The sequence below is a fragment of the Triticum aestivum genome, chromosome 7B (assembly GCF_018294505.1).
Source record: "Triticum aestivum cultivar Chinese Spring chromosome 7B, IWGSC CS RefSeq v2.1, whole genome shotgun sequence".
Classification (NCBI taxonomy): Eukaryota; Viridiplantae; Streptophyta; class Magnoliopsida; order Poales; family Poaceae; genus Triticum; species Triticum aestivum.
The window spans coordinates 50,038,263-50,053,902 of NC_057813.1; the positions used below are offsets into that span (position 1 = coordinate 50,038,263).

The following is a 15,640-nucleotide window of genomic DNA, read 5'->3' on the forward strand; positions in this document are numbered from 1 at the left end:
CCGACGCCCAGCTGCACCGACGAGGCGGTCTGCAACCAGCAAGACGGCGACAACACCCCCAGCTAAGTGCTACAACTACGGCAGTAAGAAGCTGGGACCAGCACCTAAAATTGGTACTACCAATGTTTTTTGGTTTCGTCCCAACTTTACTGTTTTTTTGCTACCACCGCTCTTTAGGATTGCTGGAACTAGCTCCAAATTTTGTTACCACCGGCGCTTTTGATTTTGCTGGAACCAATGTCAATTTTTGCTATCACGGGCGTTCTAGTTTTCTAGAACCAGGTCCATTTTTTGCTACAATTAGACATTTTTTCTTTTGCTGGAACAAACGTCCAATTTTTAGAATTTTGTTTCCAATGATGTTTTGTTTTGCTGGAACCACTTCAATTTTTGCTACCTCCGGTGTTTCGATTGTTGGAACATTTCCCAAGTTTTTGCATTTTTGCTTCCATCGTTTTTTATTTTTGCTGGAACCAACCTCAAAATTTGCTACCACCATATCACGATTTTTGCTGGAACCATGTGCCAATTTTACTGCAACCGGCAATTTCTTTTTGCTGGAACCTGCAATGGGACCAGCATGATGGGGAGATGCATCATTGGTTTTTGCTGGCACCACAACAGGGGAGTTGCATCTTTGAGTTTTGTTGGAACCGGCAACGTGGATAGCAACAGCCGTCATTTTTTTTTTTTTGCTACAATCATCGATGGGACGGGAACTACTGGAGAACTTTTTATTGCTGGAACCGCATAGAAAAAAGCTACAACGGGCGTCGTATTTTGCTACAACCATGATGCCGGTGTGAAGAGCGGATTACGTGGGCACTTTTTTGCTGCAACCACATAGCAAAAAGCTACAACGGTTGTTGCATTTTTCTACGCCCATGACCACCGGTGCTGGAAGAGCATTCCACGCCGGAATCTTTTTTGCTACAACCGCGTTCCGTAGATGCTGGAACTAGCAACACTTGATGCTGGAAGCAGCTGCCCACCCCCACGGGCGCTACGAGCTTAGTGACGTGCGAGGAGAGATCACCGGCGAGGGTGCTGCAAATGGCGGCAACGCGGTGTTCTGACCATGGCGATTTGGTTTGAAGCGGCGGCGGCGGTTGCTATGGTGAGGGCAAGCCGTGTTTTGATGGCGCTCTCGCGTTTTCTCTATGGCCGCCGGCGGAGCGAGTCCGTGGGAGGGAGTGGGTCCATTTTTTTTTTAGGGGGGCGAGGGGGAGGGGAGGGGAGGAGGCGAGCTGTTGCCAGCCGCGGCGAGCTCGTCGGGAGCGCGGGCACAACAACGACGAGGAAGATTTGGCTGGACGAAAGGATCTCAAGAAAGAAGATGGGTCAAAATGGAAGACCAGATCGGATAGCTACACTAGGCCACATCGAGCGGTCGCGAGCGGACCGGCCCAAAGTTTCGGCCGGTGCACCGGCGCTTATTAGTGCCTTTGATCTCAATTTGGTAATCAACATGGAATTTGGGCGGATGATGCACTGTTAGCCTATCCTGGTCCCACGTGCCAGAATAGGAAACGGGACGAGTTAAACCCAAAGCCCCCCTCGGCCTCCATGTCATCCCGAAAAATAAAATAAAAAATCCATCCCTGCCCTCTCGCCTCCCTTCTCCCACCCCTCTCCACTCCGAGCCCTGCCTCGCCGCTGAGGCTCTGCTTCGCCGCCGACCTCCTTCGCCCGTTCAACGCGCATTGGCGCACGAAGACAAGAAACTTCCGCGCTGCGCCCCTCACCGTCGACCGCCGGGAAGCCGTCCTCTCGCGCTCGAAAGCAAGAAGGGTTCTTGGCTGCCAGCCTTGGCCAAGAACGCAAGAACCGACTCAAGAACGCCATGAGGCGTGCGGAGGAGCCAGGGGAGCACCAGGGCGCGCCAGCTCGGTGGTGGTGGTGGCTGGCCTCGTCGCCGCGGCGCTGGCTCCGGTTCGTGCTTGTTCGGCGATGGCGGCGGCGGTGGTGGTGGGTGGCCTCGCCGTCCCCGATGCAGGAGGAAGCACCGGAGGCGAGTGGATACGACGCAGCCGCCTCCCCACACAACGACGTGCTCGCCGCCGCCCTTCTCAACGGGTCGTCGCCAGCGCATCTCCCTGCTCTCGAGGCCAACCTCGCCGCATCGCTCGCCGGCGTGGAATCCTCGGCATCCACGCCATCGCTGCCCCTGCTACAGGAGGGAGCACCGGGGCGCAGTGATCACGGCACAGCCGCCTCCACGCGCAGCGACGCATCCTCCCCAGCGCCTCTCCCTGCGCTCGGGGCCAACCTCGACGCATCGCTCGCCAGCGTGGAGTCCTCGGCATCCACGACCTCAGCGCTCCTGCTGCGGGAGGGAGTAGCGGAGGCGAGTGAGCACGGCACGGGCGCCTCCCTGCACAGCGACGTGCTCGTCGCCGCCGTCCTCAACGATTCCCCGCCGTGCCATCCGCAGGAGGGACCCAAGGCGAGTGGTCATGGTGTGGCTGCGCCCCAACACACGGACCCGACCTCGCCTTCACCGCCGGATAGTTGCGACGGCACGATCATCTCTCTTGAGGTATGAATCTTTGCTGTCAGTAATCCATCGTAGGAAAATGTAATTGACACTGAATCTTTGCTGAAAGTTGGGAGTTTCGTCTGCTATGTTAAGGAGAATTGACACTGAATCTAGTTTTTTCTGTAATTAGGCTGCAATATTGATATCCAAAGTGAACGCAACTACGTTGAAAGCTAGTGTCACCACTCACCAGCATACATAGACTGCAATATTTAGCCTGCAACTACATTGGAACAGTGAGTGAGATTGACTGTTGGAATAACTGAATTTCATCTCGTGCCCTTCTCACTTGCAGGTTTACTATCTTCAGTAGTTCTATCCTTTCCAGGCATGTCCCCCTTTTTAGGTTGATCACTAGGTTTTAGACATGATTGAGCATTTTCTCCTGATGATGTTTGTCATGTGTCTTCTCCCTGTCTCTTTGGAGTGCTTGGCCTTTGGCCTTTGTTTTAGCCTGAACTGAAGGTCCAAATCCCTGCTGTCCTCGACGACTGCACCTCTGATGTCCTATCCCCTCTTCAGCACTTTTGAATTTTGTTGAGCCTAATATTTGAATTTTGAGTCACTAATATTTTCATTTTGGCAGGAGGAGGTGGCAGTGGTGGTAGAGCAGTTGAGTGGCCACAGGGTGGCTGCATCCCAACACACGGCCCCGACCTTGCCTTCACTGCCGGATAGCTGCGACGGCGCGATTATCTGTCTTGAGGTATGAATCTTTGTTGGCAGTAAATCCATCGTAGGAAAATGTAATTGACACTGAATCTTTACTGAAAGTTGGGAGTCTCTTCTGTTATGTTAAGGAGAAGAAATGGCACTGAATCTAGATTTTTCTGTTGGTAAATTTTATAGTCTAGTGATGTTGACTGATTAGTACGTATGAAACTTGATATCAAAATGTCTCTGCTCAAATGAACTTGCTGTGTACAATCAGCAGAAGCTCAATTGCAGTGCAGGATCAATGAACGCAACAAGGTTGAAAGCTAGTGTCACCAGCATACATACATTTTTTTTTTTTTTTGGAAAAGGGGGGACTCCCCGGACCAGCATACATACATAGACTGCAATATTTAGACTGCAACTACATTGGAACAGTGAGATTGATTGTTAAAATAACTGAATTACATTGGAACTGGAGAGTGGTGCCCTTCTCACATGCAGGTTCTAGTTTTTACCTTGACAGTCTCTAGATTGCTCTTCTGAACATCATTCTCCCCAGATGTGCTGTAATTTTTTTTGCTGATGTGCCTCTTTTTTTTAGGTTGAATATAACCTTATATAGTTCTATTCTTTCGAGGCCTGCCTCCTGTTTTAGATTGATCACTAGGTTTTAGACATGCTTGAGCATTTCCTCCTGCTGATGCTTGTCTTGATAAGTGTCTTCTCCCTGTCTCTTGGGAGAGTTTGGCCTTCGGCCTTGGTTTTAGCCTGAATAAATGCATTTCATCGCCCCACTGAAAGTCCAAAACGTTGCTATCATCGAGGGATGCACCTCTGATGTCCTACCCCCTCTTTCGACACCTTTGAATATTTTTTAGCCTAATATTTGAATTTCAAGTCACTAAGTATGATTTTGGCAGGAGGAGGAAGAGGAGGTGGTGGTGGAGGAGGAGGAAGAGGAGGAGGTGGTGGTGGAGCAGGAGGGGGAGGAGGACGACGACGATGATCCGGATAGGAAGCCATGTGGCGGAAACCCCCAAACATTCAATAGTGTGTCTCATGTGCTTCCTTGAGAAGGGCAAGGCGAAGCAGATACGCAAATCATCTGTATGTCTTTATTTTTGTTCTCTGTTTGCTAACATTTGATATCAGCAGCATTATCTTGGCTTAACTATGGATGCAACTGCTTGCTCACTGTGGAGAATGATAGAAGCGTCTCAACCCTCATACATGAGAGCCCGCATGTATATATTGATAGAGCGATCGTGGAAGATCGAGAGGGTTACAGATTCGGTGGAGATAGCCAACCGAAAGGAGTTACAGGAGGAGATAGAGAATAAGAGATAAAGTAGTTTAAACAGATAACAAAAAACCTATCTCTATCTCCTATATTTGTGGCGCAAGATATGTTTAACACCTTCCCTTAATCTGAACTTCTCAAGTTTAGATTACGCTTGAACTCTTCAAACTGTCTTGTGGCCAAAGCTTTTGTGAACCCATCTGCAACTTGATCTTTTGAAGGAATGAATCTAATGTCTAACTCCTTGCTTGCAACTCTTTCTCTCACAAAATGATAATCGATTTCAGTGTGCTTTGTCCTTACATGAAACACGGGATTGGCAGAAAGATATGTGGCACCAAGATTATTTCACCAAAGACATGGTGTTTGAGCATGTATTCCAAGTTCCTTCAGCATGGCCTTAACCCAGATGATCTCAGCTGTCGCATTGGCTAGTGCTTTGTACTCTGCCTCAGTACTTGATCGTGACACTGTTGCTTGTTTCTTGGCACACCAAGAGATAAGATTAGGTCCAAAGAAAACTGCAAACCCACCAGTGGACCGCCTGTCATCCAAGCAACCTGCCCAGTCAGAATCAGAAAAAGCACTAACAAGAGTGGAGGAGGACTTGCTGAAGGTGAGTCCAACACTCAAGGTACTCTTCACATATCGTAGAATCCGCTTAGCAGCAGTCCAATGAGCTGAGCTAGGTGCATGCAGAAACTGACATACTTTATTGACTGCAAAAGAAATGTCAGGTCGTGTAAGTATTAAGTACTGAAGTGCTCCAACCAAACTTCTGTACTTGGTGCCATCAACTTGATCCAAGAGTACACCCTCGGCAAGTGATAATCTTTCTGTACTGGAAAGGGGAGTTGGAGATGGTTTACAATCTCTCATCCCAGCCTTGGTCAAAAGATCAGTTGCATACTTTTCCTGAGAGAGATGAAGACCACCATCACTGTTCCGCTTCACCTCAATGCCAAGGAAAAAGTGAAGATCTCCCAAATCCTTAAGCGCAAAATCTGAATGCAAATCTTGCAACAAAGCTGTGATTGCCTTATCAGAGAAACTTGTAACAATAATATCATCGACATAAATAAGCACAAAAATGATAGTGTGTGACTTCTTGTAAATGAACAATGATGTATCTGACTTGGAGGGAATAAATCCAAGAGCTAGCAGTTTAGAACTCAGACGGGAATACTATGCTCTGGGAGCTTGCTTGAGACCATAGAGGGACTTGTCAAGTTTACAAACATGAGACGGTTTGTGTTTATTTTCATACCCAGGAGGTTGTTTCATGTAAACTTCCTCTTCCAGAACGCCATGAAGAAACGCATTCTGAACATCAAGCTGACGAAGGCTCCAACCTCTGGACACAGCAACAAACAGTACAAGGCGAATGGTGGCAGCTTTAACAACTGGACTAAATGTGTCCTCATAGTCAAGTCCATACCTCTGCTTAAAACCCTTAGCAACGAGTCTGGCTTTGTAGCGATCAATGGTGCCATCTGAACGACGTTTGATGCGATAAACCCACTTACAATCAATGATGTTGTAACGTGGATGATAAGGAACAAGATGCCATGTATGATTATTTTGCAGAGCACTAAATTCTTCATCCATAGCGTGTTTCCAGCGGGGATCAGCAAGAGCATCGGTGACAGTCCGAGGTTCACCTGTGGAATCAATGGAAGTAGCTAAACCATATTTAGTCTTGCAATTAATTGGATGAATGGTTCCTGCCTGTAGACGCGTACGAGGCCGCGGCTGAGGAGCCGCAGACGATCCGGGCGACAGCGACGGACGCAGTCCTGGCGATCCCGAGGCAGATCCGCTCGACAGCGCGGGATCTTCTGTGACAGCTGCGGTGGAAGGATCATCAGAGGTGGCCGCAGAAGATCCGGGTGGATCAAACGCGGGGACCGCTCCACGGCCAGCCGATGCAGGCGCAGGGGCCCGCCTAGAGTAGACGTGCGGGACCGGCGCGTACCGCCTGGTCGGGGTGTCCTCAGCAGGTGATTAGCGCGCCTCGCCCGGGGAATCCGGCGCAGACCGCCTGGTCGGGCTGCCCCCTGCAGCCGATTGGTGCACCGCACGTGGGGAGGGCGGGTCGGTGGGAAGGCGCGACGCGACCGGGCGGGACTGGCTCGGCAGTCTGCCTGGGCCCAGCAGCGATCCCGAGGAGGATTCGGGCGGGGCTGACGCAGTCAGGGGCACCGATCCCGATGGAGATTCCCTGGGATCTCATGTTGCCTCTTCTGTTGCTGCTGAGACAGTGTTTTCTGCGCCATTTGCTGCTGAAATACAAAACTCAGGTGCAATAGGTGATGGATTAGTCAATGTTGGATCAGTACAAATATCATCACCCTCACACGGAACGCTGGATAACTGAGGAGGAAGAAGAAGGATTTCCTTTCGGAGAAGGGCGCCGGCGTTTGGATGGAGTTTTGCAAAAGGGAATGGAGTTTCATCAAACACAACGTCACGTGAGATATACACACGTCCGGTGGAAACATCTAAGCACTTGACCCCCTTATGCTGAGTGCTATACCCAAGAAAGACACATTGCTTAGACCGGAAACTAAGCTTACGAGTGTTGTAGGGACGAAGGTTTGGCCAACAGGCACACCCAAAAATGCAAAGTGTGGTGTAATCTGGTGTGACATGAAAGAGACGTTCAGTGGGAGTTTCATTAGAAATAGTGCGACTGGGCCACATGTTGATGAGATGCACGGCAGTGAGAAAGGCTTCGTCCCAAAATTTTAGTGGCATTGAAGCAGAAGCTAAGATAGCAAGACCTACTTCAACGATGTGCCTATGCTTGCATTCAGCAGAGCCATTCTGTTGGTGTGCATGGGGACAAGATACGTGATGTGAGATACCTATCTTTTGAAAAAAAGAATTCAGTTTCTCATACTCACCCCCCCCCCCTCCCCAGTCCGACTGGACAGAGATAATTTTGCTATCAAGTTTACGTTCAACGAGAGCTTGAAAATTGTGAAAAACTTGGAACACATCAGCACGTTTCTTAAGGAGATATAGCCATGTATACTTGATGTAATCATCAATGAAGCTTACATAGTAAGAGTGTCTACCAACAGAGGTGGGGGCAGGACCCCACACATCAGAAAAAATAAGCCGTAAAGGCTTAGTGAAAACACTAGTAGACACAGGATATGGCAATTGATGACTTTTTGCTCATTGACATGAATCACAAATGGTTTCTAAGTTTCTCTCACCAACAACTGGGAGTTTATTTCTACTAAGGATCTGATGAACAGTAGAAAAAGAAGGATGACCTAAGCGATTGTGCCACCTTTCAGCAGAAAGCTTGATGGCACCATACACTTGTTTATTGTTCTGGCAATACTTGGGAAGCAAAGCATAGAGGCCTTCAACACAGACACCCCTATGGAGAACTTTCTTCGTGACCTGATCCTTGATCAAAAAGAAGAATGGGGAAACTCTAGAAACACATTATTGTCAAGAGCAATACGATGAACAGATAGTAGAGTTTTGGAAGCATTAGGAACATACAAGATGTCATTGATTTCAAGGTTTTTGTGTGGGGTTTTGATAAAGGATTGACCAACATGACTTATCTCCATACCTGCACCGTTTGCCGCAGTGTAGACTTGATCATGACCACGATATTTCTCATGCATAGTCAGCCTGTCCAACTCGCCTGTGATGTGATTGGTGGCACCCGTGTCCATGTACCAGTTGGTGTCAACGCCATAAGACACGTCGGCTGCAGCTGCAACTTTCTTTTTCTGGGAATTTTTGTCATCGGCGTAACGCCAATCGCAGTTTTTTGCAATATGGTTTGTTTTTTTGCATATTTGACATTTGTTTTCATACCCTTCATACCCTTGAAAGGGGCGCCGATTGTTGCTGTTATTTCGCCTGTTGTAGCCGCCACCACCAGAAGGGTTCTGGTTCTGAGAAAAGTGGCCACCGCCACCACCAGAGCCCCCCTGATGACCCCCGCCGTTCTGGTGGAAGCCATAGCCGCCACCAGGATTAGGGTTAGGGTAGCCGCCGTTTCCGCCCGCCATGTGGTAGCCTCCAGGAGCGCCACCGCCGGAGCCACCAGCAGTAGCGTTGTAGCCGCCGCCACCGCCGCGAGAGCTACCACCCCCGCCTTTGCGGTAGCCGCCATTCCCACCAGAACGGCCCCGCAAGGCGATGTTGGCAGAGGACTTGAAGCCACCATTGCCAGCGCCATGGAACATCTCCATGCGCTGGTCGAAGTTTGCCATGAGGGAGAAGAGGCCATCAACCGTGATGGGCTCGGTGCGGACGTCGAGAGCGGAGATGATGGGTTGATAGTCCATGTCAAGCCCTGCGATGATGAAAGAGATGAGTTCCCCTTCTCCAAGGGGTTTGCCCGCTGCGGTGAGCTCGTCGGAGAGAGAGCGCATCTGGCCAAAGTAGGCAGAGGCGGACATGGAGCCCTTCTGAGTGTTGGTGAGTGCGGCGCGAAGATTGTTGTCACGAGACAGCGAAATGGCGGAGAACATGGTGGCCAAGGCAGTCCAGATGGCGTGGGAGGACTCAAGCGAGGCGACCTGGATGAGAACTTCCTTGGACAGGTTGCCCGGGAGATACGCAACGATCTGTTGATCCTGGACGAGCCAGGGGGTATGGGCAGGGTTGGGAGTGACCTGTTCTTTGCCGTCTTTGTCTTTGGTGGTAAGGGTTTTGGGAGGCTCGACGGTGGTGCCGTCGATGTAGCCATAGAGGCCAGCGCCCAGTATCTGGGATCGGGCTTGAGCTTTCCAGAGAACGTAGTTCGTCCGGGTAAGTGGTTCAGAGGTGTTGTAATTGAGGGTGGAGGAGACGGCAGCGCTTGAGGAAGACATGGTGGAGGGGATGGGTGGCGGCGAGAGGAGATGTGTGGGTTGGGGACGAAGAAGATGGATAGGTGTCGAGAGGTGGGAGGCACGAGCTAGATGCAACCGGAAGAGCCTGCTCTGTATACCATGTGGAGAATGATAGAAGCGTCTCAACCCTCATACATGAGATCCCGCATGTATATATTGATAGAGCGATCGTGGAAGATCGAGAGGGTTACAGATTCGGTGGAGATAGCCAACCAAAAGGAGTTACAGGAGGAGATAGAGAATAAGAGATAAAGTAGTTTAAACAGATAACAAAAAACCTATCTCTATCTCCTATATTTGTGGCGCAAGATATGTTTAACACTCACAACTTTCAGGTCGAAGACCACTGCAGAAGCCTTTATAATACTTCTGGTATCAAGTGCGAGAAGATCGGCTGCATGGTCAGAGCCAAGTACAGGGGAGATATTGGCAAACATAAGAAGTATTGTCATGATCTAAAAACCGGTAAGAAAAAAACATTTGTAGAATAGCTAGAATAACATTGTGGACCATTACAAAATTACATTGTGTTTGAATTCAGGATGGTGGAAGAAGCTCCCAAGACATGATGGAGCTTAGTGTGATGCAATCCAAGAAAACAATGGTGGAGCCATGTTCTGAAAGATATGACTATATGACGAATTGTTTTTAGTGGTTTACTACTCATAATGTGTATATAAACAGCGTTGTCTAGTTCAGTTTGTTCATGTTCAAAACGTGAGTTTGCTATATGGACATAAACCTTTCCTGATTTGTCAGAATGTGAGTTTTAACCTGCAGCGTGAAAAGTTTTAGTGCAATTTTTAGCTGGACATTGTTCAAGCTGTGAGTGGCTAATTTGACTTGTTCTGGGCATAGACGTTTCGTCCAAGATCTGCTCAGGTGAAGCATCATGCCACAGTTCAAGCTCGTCTGAGATTTGCCAAAATTCCCATCATTTGAAATTCACTTAAGGTTTTCATTTTAGTTCAAATATTAGTGTACTGATTTGTCCAATGTTCAACTTGTACCATCATATTTTACAAAGAAAATTTAACTCAAATTCTAAGATCTGTGGTGCAAATTCTAAGATGGAACTCGTTGAAAGATACTAGTTTTTCTAGAAACAAGGTTTACAATGCCAAAATTTACACCAGTGAGCAATCTGAAAAAGTACAGGTACATGATGACTGTAAATAGGTAACTGTTCTTTTTGATTTACACTAGTTCTATGATACTAAGTTATCATCCTGGAAAACCATTGGATGACATTCTTGTAGTATTGAAACCTGGGAATCGCACTGTCACCTAGCTTGTTATACCAAAAATGACATTCTTGCAGCAAAACTCAGTGAAGTACCTCCATCCCTGTCATTCTCAGGCTTCCATGGTGATTGAGTGCGTGCTGATTGATGACCTCCAAATTTGCATCATAAATCAAGCATTGCTGGCACTTCCTCGGCGTTGCTCTGCATATATTTTCTTCGGTACTTCATCATTTTTCTGAGAGAACACCGTAGAGAAGAAAAACTCGGATGTAGCACAATGCTCCCAAATCTTGCATATGCAGGTCATGGAGATGCAAATCCCTTATGAACATAAGCAAACTGGAAACAACTGATTTACAATGGTTTTACTTCAAAGAATACTGTTATTGGATAATAATTGTTCATCCAGAATGTTAGAAGCATGTATAAGGGTAAAAAATAAAATCAGCAAATAAACTGAGGCAATGGAGCAAAGAAACTGAGGCAATGGACCTATATAAATCAGCAAATAAACTGAGTTCAGTTTGGCCAACAAATCTGAAACTTTTCAGAAAACAGTCACAATATCAAGATCACCTTATATATGCAATGTAAATGATGATGCCACCATTAGCGCACCACATAAACACACCTCTCCTCTTTCCACTAGTTCCATGATTTTTTGTTTGAAATTATCTATTATTATTTCTTCATAGAAATTTATTGGAACGACATACAGCGAGGTACAAAGATTGATATATCAGTATAAATGAAGCATCTTGTGGCTAATCGTGTGATGCCAAATTTATCTTCCGGGGATTTGGTATAAACCACACAGGGGCTGGCCAGTTGGACCAAAGCTGAGGTGATACAATTCTTTCAACAGTGCAGTTTCCAAGGTTGAGGACTCCAATATCACGCTCACTCTTCATGCTTCCAAAATGATAATAGCCATCATCATCAGTAAAATAGACATGATTGGACTTTAACTGTGGATATTCATCGGCACTCAAACAAAGTGATTGATTATGCCCAAAAAACATCACACTGTCACATGAGCTCGTAATGTCTTCAAGCTTTGTTGCAGCAAGATCCACTTTAAATACGTCAAACTTGTCAGTGAAGATCACATGAGAATCAGAGCCTTGCTCAGGTTCCGAAACATCGTCATCCTCCCTATCCTCAGGTTCCAGCCCCGACACATCCGTCGCATCCTCAAGCTTGTGTTCTGAAATGTGCTCATCCTCCCCACCCTCAAGCCCCTGTTCTGAAACATCCTCATCTTCCCAACCCAAAGAGTTTCTTGACCTCCAAACTTGCAACAAATCACCGCATGGAGCTTGAGCAATGTACATATAGTTGCACTCCATGATCCTAGACTTCATTCTCCCCAGAACGATATTTTGTGTTACTACAGATGCACTGAGATCAAACGTACGGACTTCTCCGTGTGAATCCAATGCAAAGAGCAGGCCATCCTTAAAGAGACAATCTGCATAATCAACATGTGGTGGCAACCAAGTCCATCTATCATCCCCTGCTCTTGCAAATGAAAGTTGTGACTCTGGATTATGCTTAAGTACCACATAATAATCTCCAGTGGATGGATCAGATGACAAAAATGCCTTCCCGAAGAGGTAGTCCCGCAGCTCGCCAAGCGAAAAGACCGAGGGCGTAGGGAAGTCGTAGTCGACTAAGAGTGGAGTGCCGGTGTACCATGAGTACTGATACTTGTGAAGAGCACCGGCATCATCAAAGATGGGCTTCACCTGCTCAATGGTGGTGACGGAAGGCAGGGCGATCTGGTCACCGGTGATGGGGTTGAGGAGGTGCAGCTCGGACCTATCGTCGGCGGTGATGATCCAGCCATGGTTGGAGCCGATCACATACCTAGTGCGAATAGGTGGGTCTGGAAGAGCTAATGTGTAGGATTTGTTCTCCACGATGCTGAAGAGGCCTGCAACACTCTCACCGGCAGATTCAGAGGTGTATAGGAGGCATGGTGTCTGTGTCTGCCTGAAAAGCCCAAGATTGCAGAGCCTGGAGCAGGCGGAACGCCATGATGAGCAGACGGAGCCTACCCGGACGAGGTCGGGGGTCTCAAGGCTGGCGAATATGCACATCAGGATGTCCTCCGGCAGCTCCGGCGAGGAATACATCTGGGGTTCGCTGGGTAACAGACGATGGGCGGCGATGAATTCGGCAAGCCTCTGTCCATACGTTGTCAGCACACCCGACAAGGCCAAAATGCTGCTACCAACGAGGGGAATTCCAGATGGCGACATGATGAAGCAGAGCTCCGGCTGTATGTTTCCCCAATCTCCCTCTCCCCTGTGCTTGATGATCTCTCTCGTAGATGCAGGAATACGAGACACGGAGCGACAGAGGGCACGCAGGTAGGCTCCTGTATGATACTCCCTACTTATAGAACGCCGACCGATGCCTCCTCGCTCGTAGGTGAAGCAGATCCGACCCGGGATCGGGACGGATATCGCCGGAATTTGATTTCCTGGATTAGAAAACAAGACGCGGTCAGGAAAAGATACGGATTTTGTGTTATTTGCTGGATGGAGGAACGAACTTCCAAAAATTCCGAGCTCCGCACCGTTTCGTTCTACGGAGTACTACTGTAGCCCCGGCAATGACGAGAGGCGGAGAGTGCTAACCCGCGGAAGGCAGCAGGCGGCACGAGGAGATTGGCGGCAGAAATCACAGATTTGACCTGAGGCAGAAATCAAATCACAAACTGACCTGTTCACGAAAAAATTTCACTCTGCTGACCCTTCGGTGTGGCGCCCGACAGCTGGGCGCCGCACCCTACTGTGCAGCGCCTCTCCCTTAGGCGTCGCACATCCTGCCAGCGTGGCAGCCCTGGTCCAGTTGCGGCCCCATACGCACCTGTGCAGCGCCTAAGAGGTAGGCGCCACACTTTGACGTGCAGCGCCTAGCCCTTGGGCGCTGCACAGTGACTTAAGCGCGGCCGCCCCAGCCCGAGCAGGCAGTTCTTCGTCTCTCCGCTCTCTGGACAGAGAGCAGCGGCGGCGGCGGCGCCCCCATCTAATCCCCCACATCCCTCTCAGATCTGAAGATTTGATCCATGGATTCGATCCCCAATCCATCCTACTAGGTAAACTCTTCCCTTCTCTTTCTTTTGCTCCGTAAATTTGTTGCCATTCTAGAGATTTGTCCATGATTTGATGGAACCCTTGATTTGTTTGGTTTGCTCGATTTAGGATGTGTATTCATATTGGTAGTACCGTAGTGTTATTTATTAGTTCACAATATATGATTCTTGTTGTTGAAACCCTAGATTGTTTATTTTTTTAGATATATATGAGATGCCTATTTTTATAGATAACTATGAGATGTTGATTTTTGTAGACATATATGAGAAGTTTGTTTAGATATATATTAGATGTTCAGTTTATTTCAAATATTAGATGTTGAGTTTATTTGAAATATTAGATGTTTAGTTTATTTGAACACATATCACATATTCATTGTGTGAGAAGGAGATGTTGAGATTCTTGTAGTTGAACACATGTTATATGTTTAGTGTATACCGATATTTGAGATGAAGATGAACTTTTATATGTTTATTGTTTGAAATTGTAAGGATGGTTTGGCTTCTGGACGATGTCTACGACGTGCAACACCGGGCCTACATGATGCGCGAGAAGGATAAGGTAATAATGAGTAATCTAAATATTTTGCAAATTTGCCTTTAGTTAAAATTTACATGCCCTAAGATTTGTCATTACTTGTTTTTTGCAGAAGCTTGAACCTCTGAAGATTCGGTATCACGGGGTCTCTGGTCCTGCCATGCCTTACGATGAGCGGTACACACCGTACATCAAGAAGGCAGGACTACTCCCGTGGATTCTGTTGGTCAGCCGGTCCACGCCGAATCTGAACGCTCCACTGGTGTCCGCTCTTGTTGATCGGTGGAGGCCAGAGACCCACAGTTTCCATCTTCGGACCGGGGAGATGACCGTGACGCTCGAGGATGTCTCGTTGATCACCGGTCTTGCTATCGACTGGAGGCCTCTATGTATGAGCACCGATTCTGATGGGTGGCGCGAGCAGATGATTGCTCTTATCGGTATGACTCCTACCGAGGCTGAGGATGATGTAGAGGAGGGAGAAGAGAAGAAGAAGAGGGAAAGGAAGGCAGCCGGAGCTGCTTTCACGTGGATTCAAAATAACTTTGCGACGTGCCCTCCGGATGCAACTGATGATGTGATCCAGACACATGCTCGTGTGTATATGTGGTACATTGTGTCGAGGACTTTGTTTCCTGACTCCACTGGCAAGAACGCTCCATGGATGTGGCTGAAGGCGTTGACCGTCTTCGATAGCAAATGGAGTTGGGGTTCAGCGACTCTTGCCTACTTGTACTGACAGGTAGTTGGTCTGCTTTGTGATCAACTCATTTATTCATTAGCAATGCAAGCTTGCTGTCAAGTTAACATTGTTTTTCTTTCATATGTAGCTGGATGATGCGTGTTGCAGGATCACACCTAGTGCAGGCATTGGTGGTAATCTGCTTCTACTTTCTGTATGGAGCTGGGAGCGTCTGCCTGTTGGACGCCCGAAGAGCGTCAGGTTTGATCCTTGGTATGCAGATGAACATGACGAATTACGGCGCCCCACGTGGGCTTACAAGTGGGATATCGTTTCCGAGATGACGAACGATGTCAATCTCATGTACCAAAAGTACATTGCCGAGTTGGACACGATTACGCCTGAGCAGGTAAGGAGGTCATTACTTTAGTCCTTTCTCATGCTTGCTTGAAAAATAGTTATCAAATTTGCATTGTTGCCCTGTTTCATAGGTGGAATGGCAGCCATATGGCGCGGGTGAGAGCTTGGGGTACACCGCGGAGTTCCGCCTCAACCCGATGTGCTTGCGGGATAAGGATCTCTGGCTTATGCGGTGCCCACTGATATGCAACTGGACGGTTGAGTTTCATTTGCCGCATCGCGTGTATCGTCAGTTTGGTCTTTTCCAGCCTCACCCGCCGGATTGGGTGGACACGGATAAAGC

At 48.1% G+C, this 15,640-nt stretch overlaps 2 protein-coding genes across 2 annotated transcripts; one reads left to right on the plus strand and one right to left on the minus strand.

Annotated features, from left to right (window-relative positions):
- Nucleotides 1-1,609: 1,609 nt before the first annotated feature.
- LOC123157632 (uncharacterized) lies at nt 1,610-3,406 on the plus strand. The gene is made up of 3 exons (XM_044575889.1): nt 1,610-2,539; nt 3,126-3,245; nt 3,389-3,406. The coding sequence occupies exons 1-3, from the start codon at nt 1,844-1,846 to the stop codon at nt 3,404-3,406; spliced, it is 834 nt and encodes a 277-aa protein (XP_044431824.1). The 5' UTR covers nt 1,610-1,843.
- Nucleotides 3,407-11,148: 7,742 nt separating this feature from the next.
- LOC123160650 (uncharacterized) lies at nt 11,149-13,199 on the minus strand. Its single transcript, XM_044578478.1, has one exon. It carries the CDS (start codon nt 12,876-12,878, stop codon nt 11,379-11,381), a length of 1,500 nt encoding a protein of 499 aa, XP_044434413.1. The 5' UTR covers nt 12,879-13,199; the 3' UTR covers nt 11,149-11,378.
- Between the last annotated feature and the right edge of the window lie 2,441 nt (nt 13,200-15,640).